The sequence below is a fragment of the Plectropomus leopardus genome, chromosome 14 (genome assembly GCF_026936395.1).
Source record: "Plectropomus leopardus strain MGB_pleo_1.0 chromosome 14, ASM2693639v1, whole genome shotgun sequence".
NCBI lineage: Eukaryota > Metazoa > Chordata > Actinopteri > Perciformes > Serranidae > Plectropomus > Plectropomus leopardus.
The window spans coordinates 15,991,595-16,007,874 of NC_142189.1; the positions used below are offsets into that span (position 1 = coordinate 15,991,595).

General features: G+C 40.9%; 2 protein-coding genes across 3 annotated transcripts in view; one reads left to right on the forward strand and one right to left on the reverse strand.

Moving 5' to 3' along the window:
- Positions 1 to 13,674, reverse strand: tonsl (tonsoku-like, DNA repair protein). The gene is made up of 28 exons (XM_042500881.2): positions 13,359 to 13,674; positions 13,176 to 13,271; positions 11,909 to 12,051; positions 11,569 to 11,752; positions 11,327 to 11,456; positions 11,039 to 11,210; positions 10,831 to 10,945; positions 10,569 to 10,714; positions 10,312 to 10,464; positions 9,926 to 10,051; positions 9,190 to 9,388; positions 9,040 to 9,095; positions 8,855 to 8,944; positions 8,498 to 8,570; positions 8,245 to 8,408; positions 7,802 to 7,925; positions 7,461 to 7,702; positions 6,637 to 7,099; positions 6,352 to 6,545; positions 5,073 to 5,179; positions 4,752 to 4,908; positions 4,595 to 4,673; positions 4,203 to 4,510; positions 2,930 to 3,101; positions 2,462 to 2,637; positions 2,295 to 2,368; positions 1,616 to 1,749; positions 1 to 579 (listed from the first exon to the last, which is right to left on the reverse strand). The coding sequence occupies exons 1-28, from the start codon at positions 13,381 to 13,383 to the stop codon at positions 380 to 382; spliced, it is 4,302 nt and encodes a 1,433-aa protein (XP_042356815.2). The 5' UTR covers positions 13,384 to 13,674; the 3' UTR covers positions 1 to 379.
- Positions 12,421 to 16,280, forward strand: part of LOC121953650 (gamma-aminobutyric acid receptor subunit rho-1) — a 26,160-nt gene continuing 22,300 nt past the window's right edge. The window contains exon 1 of one of the 2 annotated variants that reach the window (XM_088087059.1): positions 12,421 to 12,520. The gene's annotated coding sequence lies outside the window, so the exon portion shown is untranslated. Of the gene's footprint in view, positions 12,521 to 13,978; positions 14,245 to 16,280 lie in introns of those variants that run through there. The other variant, XM_042500838.2, reaches the window with a different exon arrangement.

The following is a 16,280-nucleotide window of genomic DNA, read 5'->3' on the forward strand; positions in this document are numbered from 1 at the left end:
TTTTGTTGTTCGAGATTTTTATGAACCAGGAAGAATCCCTTTAAAGTGATGAAAAGAAATATTTTACAATACTTTAATTGTTTTTTTCTAAATGTAAAATCATACAATAATTCAGTGGTTGCATCATGACAAACACACTGCTAACATGACAAACGTAAGTACAGTTCCACATAAATAAGGTGACAAAAACACATGAAAACATAAAAGCTACTTCCACAGAGTGTCCCTGGGCGCCATGTGACTGGTCCATTTGGTGACTTAAGCGATCAGCCTCGAGTGATAAAATATTGTGTGTTAATGATTTTACACGGTTCAGAATTCAGTGTCAGTGATGTATGATCTTTCATCGTCTCTGCGGCACGTTAAATGTTTCCCCTCTTCACGAGGGGGCTGCAGCAGAGAGCAGGCACATGCTGTTTCGGTCAATGAAGTGTCCATGTGGCCGACTGGCGTCCCAGCTCTGCTTTAAGGCCTGTCGGTCCAGCTTGTTGAGTCCCTGTGAGCAAAGACGGAGATCCTTGACCAGCTCTGACAAACCATCGAGATCCGCACTGTCCCAGGGGCCGGACACCGCGCAACCTGTGGGAGAGGAAACAAGGAGCAGCCTTGTGTCAGGGATTATATTACAGTTTTTTTTTTTAATGCTTAGGCACAATCTTTGACACCAATGGCTTTCTTTTTTTTTTGCAAGAGATTATTCATCTCTAGCAAAACTTAACAATTGGGTACAATACAGCACACACAATCATTTGAATAAGAACATGAAGCACTGACGTTTTTTGATGAATTCTTATACACTGACTGTTTCTTGAAGCACTTTCTATGAAACTATTATCACTTATAGTGAAAGCATATCCTCTGCTATACTGTTGGTAATTTTACAATTCATTGCTTTATATTCAGCTCTCAATTTAATAACAAACTTAACTTTCAAGTTTATCAGGTTATGTCAGATATCTGATTCAATTCAAAAAATAGCCTGTAATCAATCTAAAGTTAAATACGGTTTCATCAATAAGTTGTCAAACAATGTTTGTCACAACTTTTATGGAAGTGATGAAAAAAGATCTTGTTAAGTAATTATAATGAGAAAAAATATTTCTCAAAATAATTCAGTGTATCAAAAGAGTAAATTTGCAGTATGTCTAATTATTTTGAGATACTAAGTCAATATTTTTGATTAATTCTCTTATTGTAACAACTTATGGCATCTTTTACCCCCATCACACAGGTGAAAAAGGGCCTCCAGACAAACTGTGATATAAAAGGACAGTAAAAATAAAACTGAATTAAGTTTTCCATCTCTTTCCAATTCATAATATTCACATTATTTAATCTTCAACCACCCCTTTGTAGCTCACAGTTTAACTATGTTGCAGCAATATTAGGTACCACAACATACCAGTGTAGCACATCGTACTTTTAGGCAAAATATACTTAACATATTTTTCACATTTATAAGAATAACGTGTCACCAGAGACAAAGAAGATTGCTGGCATTCAGCATGTTTGTTAAGCCACAAGGAAACTTAGAATGTGTTTTCGTAAGAAATGGTGAATGTGCACCTGACACCACAGGCGTATGACCTACACGTACACACACAGACCAATGTACCTTGCAGGTTTAGAAGGGTCAAAGGTCGACCAGCCTCTCTGAGAGACATCAGGATGCTGTGAAGTCCCGCTGAGGTAACAGACGGATTAGCTGAAAGGTTCAGATGAACCAGAGACGGACATGAAGGTAAACACCTGCAGGGAGAAACCAAAAAGTTTGACAGAGACAAATACAGGACGGCAGATAAAACCACAGAAGTCCTTTTTTAAATCTTTTTTAAATTTAACCTTTATTTATACAGGTAACCTCATTGAGACATGGGGTCTTATTCTCAAGAGAGGCCTGTTTCAAACAACTACATATAACACAAAAATAGTTACGACTGACAGATCAGTCAAAACAGTTCATACAATATTTAGGTCAAAGTGCCAAGTAGGAGCAGATCAAATACTAAAAACAGGAACAAGTTTCCAAAGATGCTTTTTCCAGCGCCCTTAAAATAAGTTGAACACGTTTTCCCTCCCCCTCTTGGTTCTGAGTTAATGAACTGGGGATGAAACTAATCTAATCAGCCAAAATTAAGCAAATTAAAATGTCATCACTGATAACAAAATTCTGAACACATGTTCACAGACCTTTAGCTTCAAAGACATCATCGCACCATAATTATGATTTGATGAATTTTCTAATTTGGATTAAATGTATGCATGCTCTCAGGCAGCAGAAGACGCACACTCACCTGGTCAAGGTGGCGACACTGCTGTCCGTCAACCCGTTTGCTGCCAGACTCAAGTGGGTCAGCGAACAGTCTTCCTGCGAAGACAGATGACACGTTTTCATTTGTTGCACTTAAAGCTCTCCACCCACTACATAAATAACTGCACAGCATGGCTGATGTGAGCGCACCTGTGACAGGATTTTGGCGAGGTGTTCTAGCGCTGGGTAATCAGCTGGACCCCTGCGGACGGCAGACAGGTCCAGGTGTGTGAGAGAGTGGAGAGGCAAAGTCTTCAACACCAGCTCAAAGCCAGTAGAGCCCAGTGCATTGTGGGATAGACACACTGATTTCAGGTGGCCTGAACCTGAAAGTTTAAAAGATATTCATTTACTTATCTATAAATAAGCTGAAAGCTGAAATAGATTCTGTTGGATCCTGATTTAAAATATTGGCTTGTAAATGAATATTAATACCATCCTTTCTTTTAATCTATAGCTAATTATAAATAATGACACATCTTTTAAAGCTAAACTTCTCAGAAAAGTACAAGGATTTGATTAACACAGGACACTTGAGTTGAGGGCTTTATTGACTCTGCTCATCACTTGTCACAAGTTTCGATTTTAAAACCCAAATTTAGAGTGTCAGAGCGTCACCTGTCAGAGCGTTGGCTAACAGCAATCGATGCTGCTGAAGAAAGCGAGCGGTGAGGCCACAGGCCTGCAGGGACAGCTTGGCTAACAGAGGGCAGTGGGACAGCAGACAGGACAGGGACTCGGACACACCGTCACCCAGCTGGTTCATGCTGAGGTCGAGTTCCTCCAAACACTACAACCAAAAATCAACCAAAAAACATCAGCGTGCACAAGAGAGAATTCACTGTTGAACTCTTTATATTAATCTGATGAACTATCAGTCTCAGATGTGATGGAAAAGTGTGCTTGGTGTTAAAGATGTTTCACACACTATGGTGTGGGACACTTTGACACATGGTGGGAGGGGTTGTGATTTTGGTGGTTTTCACATGCTTAACAATAGGACCTTGTCAAGCTAACAGCGTGTGAACAACTGGAACATTAACAAGCTGCATTTCATTTAAAATGCATCTTTAGTGAAACTCAGGCATGTGGACAATTTAAAAAAAACACTTAAAGGGTAACTTTAGTGTTTTTCAACCTGTTCCCCGCTTTTTTTATTCGGTCTTTGTGACTAATGTGAGAAACAATTTCTGAAACTGGTCCAGTATTGGGAACAGTGAACATACCTCGAATGGTTACGCTGCAGCCTGTTGCACAGCTGCCAACGGTAACGCTCTTGATTGATACTGAACCAGTTTCACATTTGTCACTTAGACACAAAATATGTAAAAATAGGATCCAGGCTGAAAGTGAGCCTTTAAGTCAGTTTACCCAAATAGCAGCAGCCAAAAAAAAGTTCTCACCCACCCCTTGAGTTAAAATCTGATAAGATAACCCTAAAACAGTCCGCTTGACTGTGAAGCAAACCACAATTTGTTTTGTGGTACTGAACTCAACAGCAGTATGTCTTTCCAGAAACAATGTCCTGTCCTTTCTATGAACCACGTATTTACCAAGAACAGTTTTACAAGGGACGGTGTTTTTAGAAAATATATGTTGTTACATTTTTTAAATTTAAATTTTTCAGTACTTTGGTGGAATACATAAAACAGAAACTATCAGCAGAGCTAAGAGTAAAAAGAGAGATAAATATATTTCACTGTGATTTAGATTGAGCCTATGCTTTAAGGTTACTATATTTTAAATAATATATAATTTAAACTAACTATAATGTCAATTTTCAACACTATCTGCATCCAAACAGTGACACTTATGAGACAAAAGTATCTTCAAAAGTAAACTGATGACAGCTGTTGAAATAAAAACAGACTCTGGATGTTGGGTTTTTTACCGGGAACGCAGGATGACTCTGTCCCTTTAAAGCATTTACGGCTTTCTCCAGCCCGTCCCCCGTGATGCTATTGGCAGAAACATCCAGCAGCCGAAGCCGAGGCATGGTGATTGTTGTGGCAACCAGCTCAGGGAGAAGGTTGTCGTGGAGACGGTTGCCGGACATACGCAGCTCTGTGAGGCTGGCCTGCAGTTTCAGGGCACGAAGGAGCGGGTTGAGGGAGGAGGGCGCCAGGCTGAGGCCGCACACCGACACAGAGGAGCTCCCGTCCTGCACCTCACAGAGCCGGGTCACACGCTTGTTTTCATCTGCGGCGACACAAAGAGATGCTCCAGAACGAGTTATAAAAATGTGTGTGTCTGCATTTGTGTGTGTTAGTGTGTGTTGCTCACCCGCTGCCAGGCTGTGGCAGGCCTTCTTGTAGCGCTCAGGGAGAGGAGGGAGATCCCAGGAGCAAACTTCAGCAAGAACCTGCAACACAACACACCATCCTAATTCTGTACTGGTGAAAATAAGTAAAAGCAACATTTTCTTAACGCCTGTCCTTACCTCTTCATTGGTATGCAGGACAGCCAGCAGCAGGTCCTGCGGGGACAGCAGAGCACCTTCCTTCTGCAGCGAGAGGCGTGGCAGGAGGCCACATTTTTGGTAGTAACGCTGAGCGGCCTGCTCACACAGCCACGACACAGTGCAGGAGTCTGCCTCGCTGAAACACAGCAGCATACGATATGTTTCAAAACAGCACAAAAACACCAGCACTGGCTCCTTGGTGTCAAAATTGTTAAGCCAATGTTAAAAAAAAACTACAACTACAAAATCACATCACTGGTGTCATTCATTCGTATAAAAGAGTAACAGATAAACACCAACCTTTGTGGAACTGGGATGAGGAAAACATCCTCCTGAACTCTGACCCTCATTCTGATTGGTGGAGGTAGTGAAGTAGGCATGGGAGCAACCAAAGTTTGAGCAGGAGGCTGAAATAAAATGACAAATTAAAACAAATAAATACAGGCAAAAACATAATGGCTGCTTGAATAAAAATAATTATGATAATCATTATTTATAGAGTGCTTTTCACAGAAGACATGCAGCTCAGAGTGCTTTGTAATAAAAAAATCAAAATCAAAACCTTAAAAAAGGGCAATGAAATAATAAGTTTAAAAAAAACTGTTAATAATAAAAGTATACAAGAGAAAGTAAAAAACAGAGACCAGTAAAACAAACAAATAAATAAATAGTAGCAATAAACAAATAAAATGCAAAGAATTAGATTTTTTTTTAATACTTAAAAAAATAAGAAGAATAATATGTATTAAAAGCCAAATTAAATAAATAGCTTTTCAGTTTTCCATTTAAAAATGTTCACAGAGACCACATCTCTTATAGCTCTTGGTATAAGTGCATTGCTCATTTATTAGAACAGCAGAGAGTCTGCAGCATGCGACAGTCCCAAACCATTAAGAGCTTTTAAAACAAATTATGGGAGCATAAAATCTAATCTAAAAGATACTGGGAGTCAATAGAATGCAGCTAAACCTGAATTATAGGCTCTCTCTTCCTTTTTGTGGTTAAGGTCGAGCAGCGCAGTTCTGAATAAAGTCTCCTCAACTGACTTTAAAGGGGAACGCCACCGAATCCTGCCATTATTTCACAAATAAAATCTGTAAATGCTGAAACTGAAACTGCAGCGTGACCTCGTGTGAAATTATGACGGAAAATACACACAGTTTAGATCTATGTTTCTCAAAATGGTGCTTCCTTCAACATCGTCCTGCTCTTATTCGTCAGCACATTCATCAGTGTCTGAAGTTAATCAAGAATAAAGACAGACTCCTGATAAATGAAGCTCCACTTACGGTGCAGAAGGATGCTGAAACATTAATAATTGTCTGTCTGCAGTTGATGTTGTCCTGAATAAGTAATGTGAAATCTTTTTTCGGACTTGAATTTTTTTGATTTACTTCATTAAGGACACAGAAAAAGGTCAATAGCATACTACATAAAAAAAAGACAAAAGTCTACATACAAACATAAAATGAATCATTTATAGGAACATTGTCCAACAATAACACTGTTAATGCATTTTTCTAGATTTGATTCCATCTGTAACTCATCAGGATAAAGGCTGTGTTAGATTTTTTCTCACCTGTATGTGTATTTGTAGCGGTGGTGGCGTCTCGGGTCTCACTTCGTCATTGTCTGTAACTGTGGGACTCTGTGACCTGTTGACCTCTCGTCTCCCCAAACGCACCATCCCCGGCATCTGAGTCATTTTGACCTGGTGAGGCTTCTGAGAGCCGTTCTTTTTCAGAGAGAGACTCCTGCTGGAGGACGACGGAGCTGCAGAAGTGAAAGAGGAGAAGAGCTTAATGACGGTGAAAGAGATGTGGAGTAAAAGAAACATGTGACAAAAAAAAGGTCAACTTATTACCTCTGCAGGCGTCAGAGTTCAAGTATCTGCTTTGACTTTTTGCTGCTGAAGGCAAGGCAGCATCCTCCCCTCTCATCCCATCCTGCTCCACCTGTAGTCTCCTCTTCTTCTTCGGCTGGATTTCCCCCAAATCGTCCTCCAGCCACTCATCAGCTAGGTACTCCTCCTCGGGAATAAGAGCTGATTTGTTGCTGGATGAAACAGCTGGCGTGCTGGAGAACTGAGGCTGTGACAGAAGAGTTTTGGCACTGCCTAAGCCTCGGATGACGCTGTGGTACTCCTCTCGTGCAAAGACAGACGGCGCGGGAGCCTCCCTCACACTTTCTCGACCCGAGTTGGGGATCGGGTTTGTGGGGGCTTCCTTGTGACTCGGGGGTGCTGGTAAACTTTGTCTGGTGCGGACGGGACGCAGAGGACTGACGGGGCAATCAGAGTCGCTGTCATCTGAGGAGCTGCTGTTATTCTACAAAAAGCATGAAAAACAAACCACGCACTCTAACTGTAGATCTTAAGAATTCAGTTTCAGTGGCAGAGTTTCTGCAGGTTGAATTCAAGACCTTTTTGATATCAGTTTTATAACTATTTCACTGTTGCAACTTTTAGTTTTTGGGTGTATTAAGTCTCCTGACAGGCCACAAAAAAATACAAAAACATTTTTATAACTGCATAAATGTTTTAAGAAAACTAAATTCAGTGATCTTTATGTCTTTTAAAGACCTACAGAGTTTGCAGATCACAAGGAATCCAAAGCATTTATAGGAAAAGATGTAGGAACAAGTAATTTTATCTTGATCTTGTGTAAATAATAGTCTGGCAGACATTACCCCGTACAGAACGGCAGCCTCCGTCCCTCTGGCTCTGTGCCGCTGCGTTGAGCCATTGCTCTGCCACCGTTTGGGGCTGGCAGGTGCTGCCTTCACCTCTGAGTTCCTGTTGGTCCGGCGCCAGTCTTGGCTGGAGGAACAGCCCCCTCCAGAGGACGACAGCGGCTCCGAGTTCTCAGCATCAAACAGCTGGCTGTCCTGCAGGGCATCGAAAGGCTTGGCTGGGGCCGCAGCAGCCGGCACTGTGTTAGACAGAGATAAGTGGGGAAAAAAACTGTGTCTCAAAGGATGTTTAAAAGGCAAACTGAGGCTAAACTGTTGTGATGATGTAAAGGCCTCACCTCCCCCTGCAAGCGCCTTCCTCAGCAGTCTCTCTGTAGCGATGCACTCCTGCTTTGTCTCCTGGTCCAGCTCTCTGCTGTATGTCCTCTGCCACTGACGGAGGGTGTCCATGGCGGTGTCACCCTGACAGAGGATGATGAAAGCATGGGACACAGATGCAAACATGAACCCCATTTGGACAAATGTAGTTGTCTAGGGGATGTCTTTCAATATCACCAGTCTGTGATTTTACCCTCATACAGGGTGAATATGTCTGTGAGTTTTTACCACTACCTCAACAACTAAAACAGCCCCAAATATCTACTGTTTTTCAGAAGACTGGTTCAAGTTTGTAAAAAACATCTGCAGAAATCCTCTTATTTTTTTGTATAGTTTGTATTAATCGGTATCATTTAGTTTTACATAATCAGCTCCTGTAGTTCACCAAAAATGGCACACACACCTTTGAGTTGCGTTGAGTGACAGAAGCCCCTCGCTCCACCAGGAGTCTCGCAACTTTTAAATTGCCACAAGCGAGGGCGTCGTGGAGAGGAGTCACTCCCTCACATAAGGGACCACCAGGATCATTTACATTAGCGCCGCGCTCCAGCAGCACGGCTACAATGTCTGTGTGAGAGAGACAATTTCTTTTTTTTACCGTTTTTATAAAACAATTTTTAAACAAGGTCATATGAAGTTGATCATAACTCAGTTACCATAGTGACCGTGGTTGCAGGCCTCATGAAGAGGAGTCCAGCCACAATAGTCTCTGGGGTTCACGGGGTGACCCTGACATGCAGACAAGCAGAGTATTATTAATTATAATAAAATCCAGGATGTTTTTACATTATGAACATAACTCCTTAGAAATAATCACAGCAGAGACAGTCTCTGGATTTATTATTGGATTTCTGCTCAGTTTAGTGCAGATATTTTACTGTTCACTGAGGATTTTACCTTCGTCTGTCTGACTGTCATTGCATTTTCTCTTGATTTTGCTTTTTGTGGCCACATTTAAAACAGAAAAAATGTTGTGCTTATTGTTAAACTAAAACAAGTCTTGTTTTTCTCACCTGTTCCACCAGATACTGGGTCTGCTTCAGGTTTCCGTCTATACACGCTCTGTGCAGAGACGTCTCTCCCTTCTCGTTCCTCTTGTTCCACTAAAAAAACGGAAACAAACAGAGCAGAGGGTAAAAACGTAGAAGACACAAAAACAAAGATGAAATGATTGTGGAAAGACTGACATGCGACTCACCCTTCCTGCCTTCCTCCTTCCTGATACCATTTTGTCATAACCCTCCAAATCCTCATCTAAACATGAAAAGTCAAAAACATAAAAATAACTTCAGGTAATATTAGAATTAATCTGTCCGCAGATGTCAGGGGAGCAAAACGCCAGTTCTACCTGAGTCTGAGAGGACGACGTCACTGTCATCCAGAGGCTCACTGTTATCCATCTCCTCCTCTTCATCCTCCTCACCATCGCTCCCATCTGGACTCCAGCCCTCAGCGGCGCACAGCTCCTGCAGCGTCGCCTCAGTGTCATCAGCCCTGGATGAGCCGAGTCGTCTCTGGGACGCCAGCCAGAGCCTCAGCACGCGTTTCTGTAGGAGGGAAAGTAAGCGTTCAAACACTGCATCTGTTTCCCTTCTTAAACATAGTATAGGGATTTGTAGCTACAGATGGTGGGTGACAATTTAAAGGATAAATCGACATAAAGTGTCTTAGTAAGATGTTACATCAGAGTGTGCCGCGAGAACAGCTTTACTCGACTGGAGGGATCGAATACCATTTTTCCAAAAGAAATATGCTCATTTGGTGTTTTGTTGATGGTGGTGGGAGAGCGCTGCTCTCCTCGCTGGTCCAAAATCGCAGAAAAATAACATAAAATCAGAATCAACTGGGCTTGCTCAATATTTTCAAACATGGTCCTGATTGAATCTTATTTGCTTAATTGTATCTTGTACCTGTGTGGAAGCAGCTGCGTTCATTATGTTTCCTCACTCATTTATTCCTTTAATTTGTCACCCATCTGTACATAAAAAGCCTATTATGTATGGGAAATCCATGAAAATTGATTAGCCTTTCAAATAAAGTTTAACCGTTTCTTATCCTATTAATTTTTCCAGCTTCCAGCTCACCTGTAGTCTGGTCTGCCCAGACTTCTGAGCGCAGTGAGAGGCTTTACTGTAGCTGCTCTCTACATCCTCCAGGGCACAGCTGCTCTCCTCCTGAGCAGCTGCGATGTTCAGCCAAGTGCTACACTCCTGACACAGACACACATAAAGTGATTAAATTATATGCGACATCATTTCAAAATACGTTTTAATATTGTAAATTATATTAGTCAGTCTAAACTTACACGAATCGTTTACTAAACAGGTTTACTAAACAATGACCTGGTCCCACGTCTGTTATAGACATGAGTCACCTGTGTCCATAAAACCCAGATAATATAACTATGATCTTAAATATTGCCGTTTAATAAAAGAGAGGACATTTGGGTGAAGATGTATGTCATGTATACCTCAGTCGAGCTGCCCTGTCGTAAAGCCAGCTCCTGTCTGTAGTGCTCCACTGCCTTGCTGTGCCGTCTGAGGTCTGTGTAGGTCGCCGCCAGGGACACGTGGATGACGGCCAGCTCCCTGGCAGGCTTTCCCAACGCCTCAGCGCCCTTTAGCTGCATTACATAGACAACAGAGCTTAATTGATTGTATTAAGTGTCAGTTCAAATTGGATAGGACTTAAAAGGCAGTGAATATTGGGTGCTTGAAATATTTTTACCTGCGCTTGATATGCATCCAGAGCTTTGCTGTAGCACCCAACCTTACAGTACAGGTCCCCAAGCTGCTCTGCCAGCCCAACGGCCTGATGGGGGATTTTGCCGTGATCCTCCCCCAACTCTTCCTCTAATTTACAGCCTTGATCCGCTATGAAATTCAAACAAATCACCACCATCAACTCAGCTTTCTTGGTGAAAAAAATAATTTTAAGTAAATGCAAATAATCAACAAGACTGAGTAGATAAAAAAAAGCTGTCTTTCACCATATTTGAAAGCTTTCTTTACTGCCTGCCGGTCCAATGGCTGCTGGGAACCCAATAAGAGAGCTTTTTTCAGAGATCGTCTGGCAGCTACGAAATCGCCCAGTGACAGCTGCACCTGCGGATAAATGTCATGGAGGCGCACAAATGACAAATGCACTGCCACACTAACAGGAAACGGGTCAGTTGGTTCGATGAGTTGAGTTTATACCTTGCCAATGCAGTGGAAGCACTCGCTCTCACTGAACTTGTCTTTGATCTTCCTCGCGCACTCTTTGGCCTGTTCAAGGCAACGCACTGCGTTAGACTGCTGACCGTGACGGAAGTAGATGTTGCCCAAGTTAAAGTTTGCACGGTAGAGATCCTCCAGCAGCTGACTCTTCCTTTACAGGGTTAGAATAGATAAAGCACCATCAGCAACACTCATCGTCATCTTTTTGCGCTCTCCATATTATTAAGTTTTAACATGAGGATACAGTTTAGTTGAGGATGTTCTTACTCTGCAATAAAGACACTTCGTCTAATAAACTCGCTGCATCGTTTGGGCTCTCCCAGATGATCACAGACCAGACCTAGATTGAGGAAGAGACGTGCCTTCATCTCACTAATCTCTCGCCCTGGCACAGTCCCTTTAGGTAAAAGAAAAAATAAACATGTTAGAAAAAACAGTATTACAAAAACTAGATAATTTAACATATCCCTCAAAAACAAGGGGGTTACAAACTAGCACACAGCGCACACCTTCTAATCGTTCATCCACAATGGCCAGGCTCTGCCTGAAGGCATCCTGAGCTTGCTCTAAACTGTTCTTCGACTGATCTGATTCATATCGAAAAAGGTAGGTTCGTCCAATAGTGGCCAGCGCCCTTTGCTCCTCAGCATGATCTCTGACAGAGCGAGCCAGGTCCAGGTGACGGCGCTGATGCTGAAGGAAAAAACAAACATCTTAACATCCCTGTAGTGTGAGCATGCATGTTGTTCCCTACTTTTGTTATCACAATAATGCTGAGTCAACAGTTTTAAGAATTGCTACAAATGCGTTTCTGCATTTTTTCTCAATTCAGAAAAACAATCTACTCACTTTCAAAGCAGCCTCAATGTTTCCAAGCTCTGCGTAGCACTCTCCTATCTTACGATTGGCCACAGCTCGTCCAATCACATCGTTAAGCACCTCAGAAAGAGACAACTCCTGCTGGTGCTCACTGATGGCAGCCTCATAATCACCTGAGATTCACAAAAAATAGGAGTGGGGACAGATGAATAGATTGACAATAGGACACAGTCGACTAGAAACTGCACTTCACAGTACTGGAAATCATAGGACAGAAAGACAAAAAGAGCAGGGTGTATTTGACTTTTGAAGAGAAACTGACAGTAGTGAAACATGAGTATGTGTGTTACAGTGTGAAAGAGACCATAAAACATCCTCTCAGATGTTTCTTCTGTGAGGAATAAGGACATTTTACTGCAGTATGGAAAAAAGTTAAAAGACGGAAGGAAAACTGCTGTGAGGAGCGCAAAGAAGACAAAGAGGAAGCAAAGTGCCTGCAATGCATTGGAAACCACCATTTGGGGTCAGTCCAGTGTCCAAAGAAAATAAAGGGAGGGGAAAGTGAGTAAGATCAGAGTGGAAAAGGGATCCTCATTAAACTGAAGCTACTAAGAGAACAGAAGGAAAGAAGAAAAGCCCTCAGTAAGTACAGAGCTTGATCTGTCCAGCTTGATCCCACTGTGGGATTTTAAACTTATTCTGAGGGCACTGGAAAAAGGCATCTTTGGAAACGTATTCCTGTTTTTAGTATTTTTAATCTGCTTTCACTCGGTACTTTCACTTAAATGTTGTAAGTACTGTGGTGATAAATGTCTGTCCATAACTAATTGTTACATTGTATGTTGTCCGAAACAGGTCTCTCTTGAGAATGAGACCCCATGTCTCAATGAGATTACCTGTACAAATAAAGATTAAATAAAAAAATAAAAAACAGGCTATCTGCATGGACAAGAATTTTTTTTGGCATTTAGGGTTGATGCCTATTATACCTACCCTTTTTACTAATCATATTCTCATGAGTAACTCATTTACTACAAAGTTATACAACACACACACACACACACACACACACACACACACACACACACACACAAAGAATTAACCAATGACAACTGCACTTGTCTTTTTTTTGCAAAGTGAAGTAAACGTTTTTATTTCCTTGTCACAGCTACTCCATACTCCATTGATGGATACAAATTTGTGAAAATCAATAAACAAAGTCGGTAAAAAAAAGATTCCTCTACACACTTTTTGTTGAACAGAAAATTCAACATTGTGATTGTTATGAATAACTTACCATTTCTGGACAGCAGCTCTCCCAGCTGATTGCAGATGTTTGCTTCCTCTTTGAGGTTGTTGCTGTTCTGCGCTTTGCTCTTTGCTTTCTGCAGCTCTGCGGGGTAATCACACACCAAGCTTTTATTATACCAACAGAGTAAACAATCGAAAAAATACTTAGTAAAAGCGAATCAATACTGACGTTTTATCTCCCGTGAAGAGCTCATCTTGATACCGTCTGCTGAGTTACAGCAGCTATGCTAGCATGACATTACGCAGCGCGCTCACTTTAGCCCAACTACCAAGTTATAAACGACCAAAATAAAGCTATTTTTTCTACTAATTTCCACCGACACGCGTCTCTGCTCGTCCATCCATATCCTCGCAATCACGTATGTATCCGATCGGGTTCGTTGTCTTATCACAAAGCGCTACATATTATTAATCTTAGTAAATGTCTTTTCTGCATTAGCTTTCAGCGCTTAGTAAACTTTACAATGCCGCGCCAGTAGCGCGCGAGCCAATGACTTCACCGTACGTGTGCTGGAAAGTATTAACCCTGGTCTCAGCCTCTCAGGCACAAATCCCGCCTCGCTCTCTGGGATTAAAAGGTCATGTGTCCAACCCTGCCCTCAACCCCGATCATCTGCTGTAACATTGCACTCAAACATAACGTATGTGATTCGTTGGCGTTTGTGTTGACGGTGTACAACATCAGATCAGAGCTTGCCTGTCTGTCTGACAGACGACACTCAGGGAAAAATATCACAATATATATAGCCGCTGCCGCTCATTGGCTAACATCAGCGCGTGACGTAGTCTACATAGAAACAACATGTGGAGCAGAAACAGCTGCCTTTTTCACGTTACTTTGACAACTATAGCGATTATATATGCACTTAAACCCCACACTAAAAGCTACAGTACTAAGGGACACGAGCTTTTTTATATTGTCTTGTGCGCGAAACAACAGATAAAGAGGTAACAAACAGCGCACGAGCTCGAGGTGATTAGGCGCAGATACTGTCACCTGGTGAGACTCTGTATGTGGACCGACTCCAGTCAGTCAGCTGACGGAGGCAGAGGAGGTAAGAGTATCTTCAGTTTCTGAGCTAGTTCTGGAGAAAACTATCAAGTATTTGCACATTTATTTCGTGTTTTTACTGTAGCGAGGAGATAATGATTTCTGTTTTGTCTTTAGAGTCCTATAAATGAACAGGGTTCACGCGGATCCTTAAAAAGTCTTAAAAGGCATTGAATTCATTAATCAAAAAAATAAGGCCTTAATCGGTTTTGCATATTCAAAAGTCTTAAAATGCAAAGATGTTGAAAGTAGGATGTTAACAACTGTGTTTTTCCTGACTTTTCTTTCCTACAATGCAACGCAATGTAAAATCCAAAAATAAGTGGTAACATTTATTATTTATTTTAATAATTTATTGAATTCCTCTTCATAAACTCTTCAAGATGATAATTAAAGCAGTGGAATAATCGCACATATAGAGTAAGGCATACGGAATCAGTAATAAAAATCATTAATAAATTCAAGGTATTTCCCATTGTAACAAGATTTTTTTTTTTTTTTTTTTTTTTTTACTCGACAAGAATGTAATATTTTATGTTACAATAAATATTTGGGCAAAATTGTTCTTAACTGTCAAAATTGTCATGATTTTTCTTTTTTTTAGTTTAGGTTTAAAATTTGTCTTAAATTTCATCCTGAGTGGCATTAAAAAGTCTTTAAAAGCATTACATTTAATTTGCCTTAAGCTGGAAATTACTGAAGGTTAATAGCCTAACTAGGAGGCCATTTATTTTCTGGGGAAGAAAACAAAACAAAAACTCAAAGAGTTTGAATTAATGGGAAAAAATATTTATATCTTGTAATAATGACAGAGTAAGGAGTCAAAACTGACTGATACATGGTCTTTGGCAATATTATTGACTGATCTTAGTTTTAACAGCATTGTCCAGTTTGTCCGCTGGGGAGTACTGACACATTTAGTTTTGTGTGGTGTCACACTCAGTGTACATCTTAGTCACAACTGTGTTGTGTTGTATTTATGTGCCAAGCACGTGACTATGATGGCCTACGCAAAATCATGAAAATCCTAATGGCCCTATTTATTTGTTTGTTTTGGGCTACTTTAGAAACAGCATGGCAGACTCTGTGGAAGAGGACAAAGCCTCAGGAAGTGCGCCAGGCTCTGATGCAAATTTCACATAATTTCACATTCACGTAATAAAAACAGAATGATTCTTGTTTTCAGCTTATTATAAACTAATGAAAACATAGTTATGAATATTATATTAGGCCACACTGGACCTTTAAGGGATCCTCTTCAAAAATCTATGTTTATGTGAATGATTGTAAAGATAGTGAAAGCCTGTTGCACTCCACTCTCTTTTTCCTCTGTGAAATTTCAGGCACAAGTGCTCAAAATTCAAAACATGGAAACATCTGCACTCTGTGTCCTCTGAAGAAATCAAGTGTTATTTTTTATTAGATAATGCAAATGCTTATAAGAAGTAAATAATATTTTGCATTCAATTATTTTATTATCAATAGGTGCAGTTTGCAGATTTTTCAGTTTGTTACATGTCTGTGTTAAAAAATAAGTATCAACTGATGTGTAGTTGTCCGTTTTTTTCACCCTCAGCTGTTGATATCGGCCAAAGAGTAACTGCGACGCGCCTAATAATCTGTTTTTTGGCTGCCAACTAGTGATTGCAACATCCTTTTTCACACTCTCCCTTTAAAGCGGTGCTGCTACATCAAAGCTGGCTGTGGTCACAAGAACCAAAGACTCACCTGTCTGTGACCCAGAAAAACAAACAGATGATCATGTGATGTAGTTTGTTAACTATTTTGTCTGTCAGAATTTCTGTTGTGTGACACACTTATGATACGCAGGAGAACTTTTCTTTTTATTTCTCGCTCTATTTCAGCCTGTCTCTAGCAGGCTCTAATGTGGGCTGAATCTTTAAATGTGTTTAAACACCGCTGTGATTCAGTGCAGTAACTAAAAGATGAATGTTGAAATCATAAATGCTATTGTCTGAAAAAGGACATTCACCTGGTTATTTGTTGTCTGTGTTGGTTTGTGCCTGTGTTTGCTGTTAG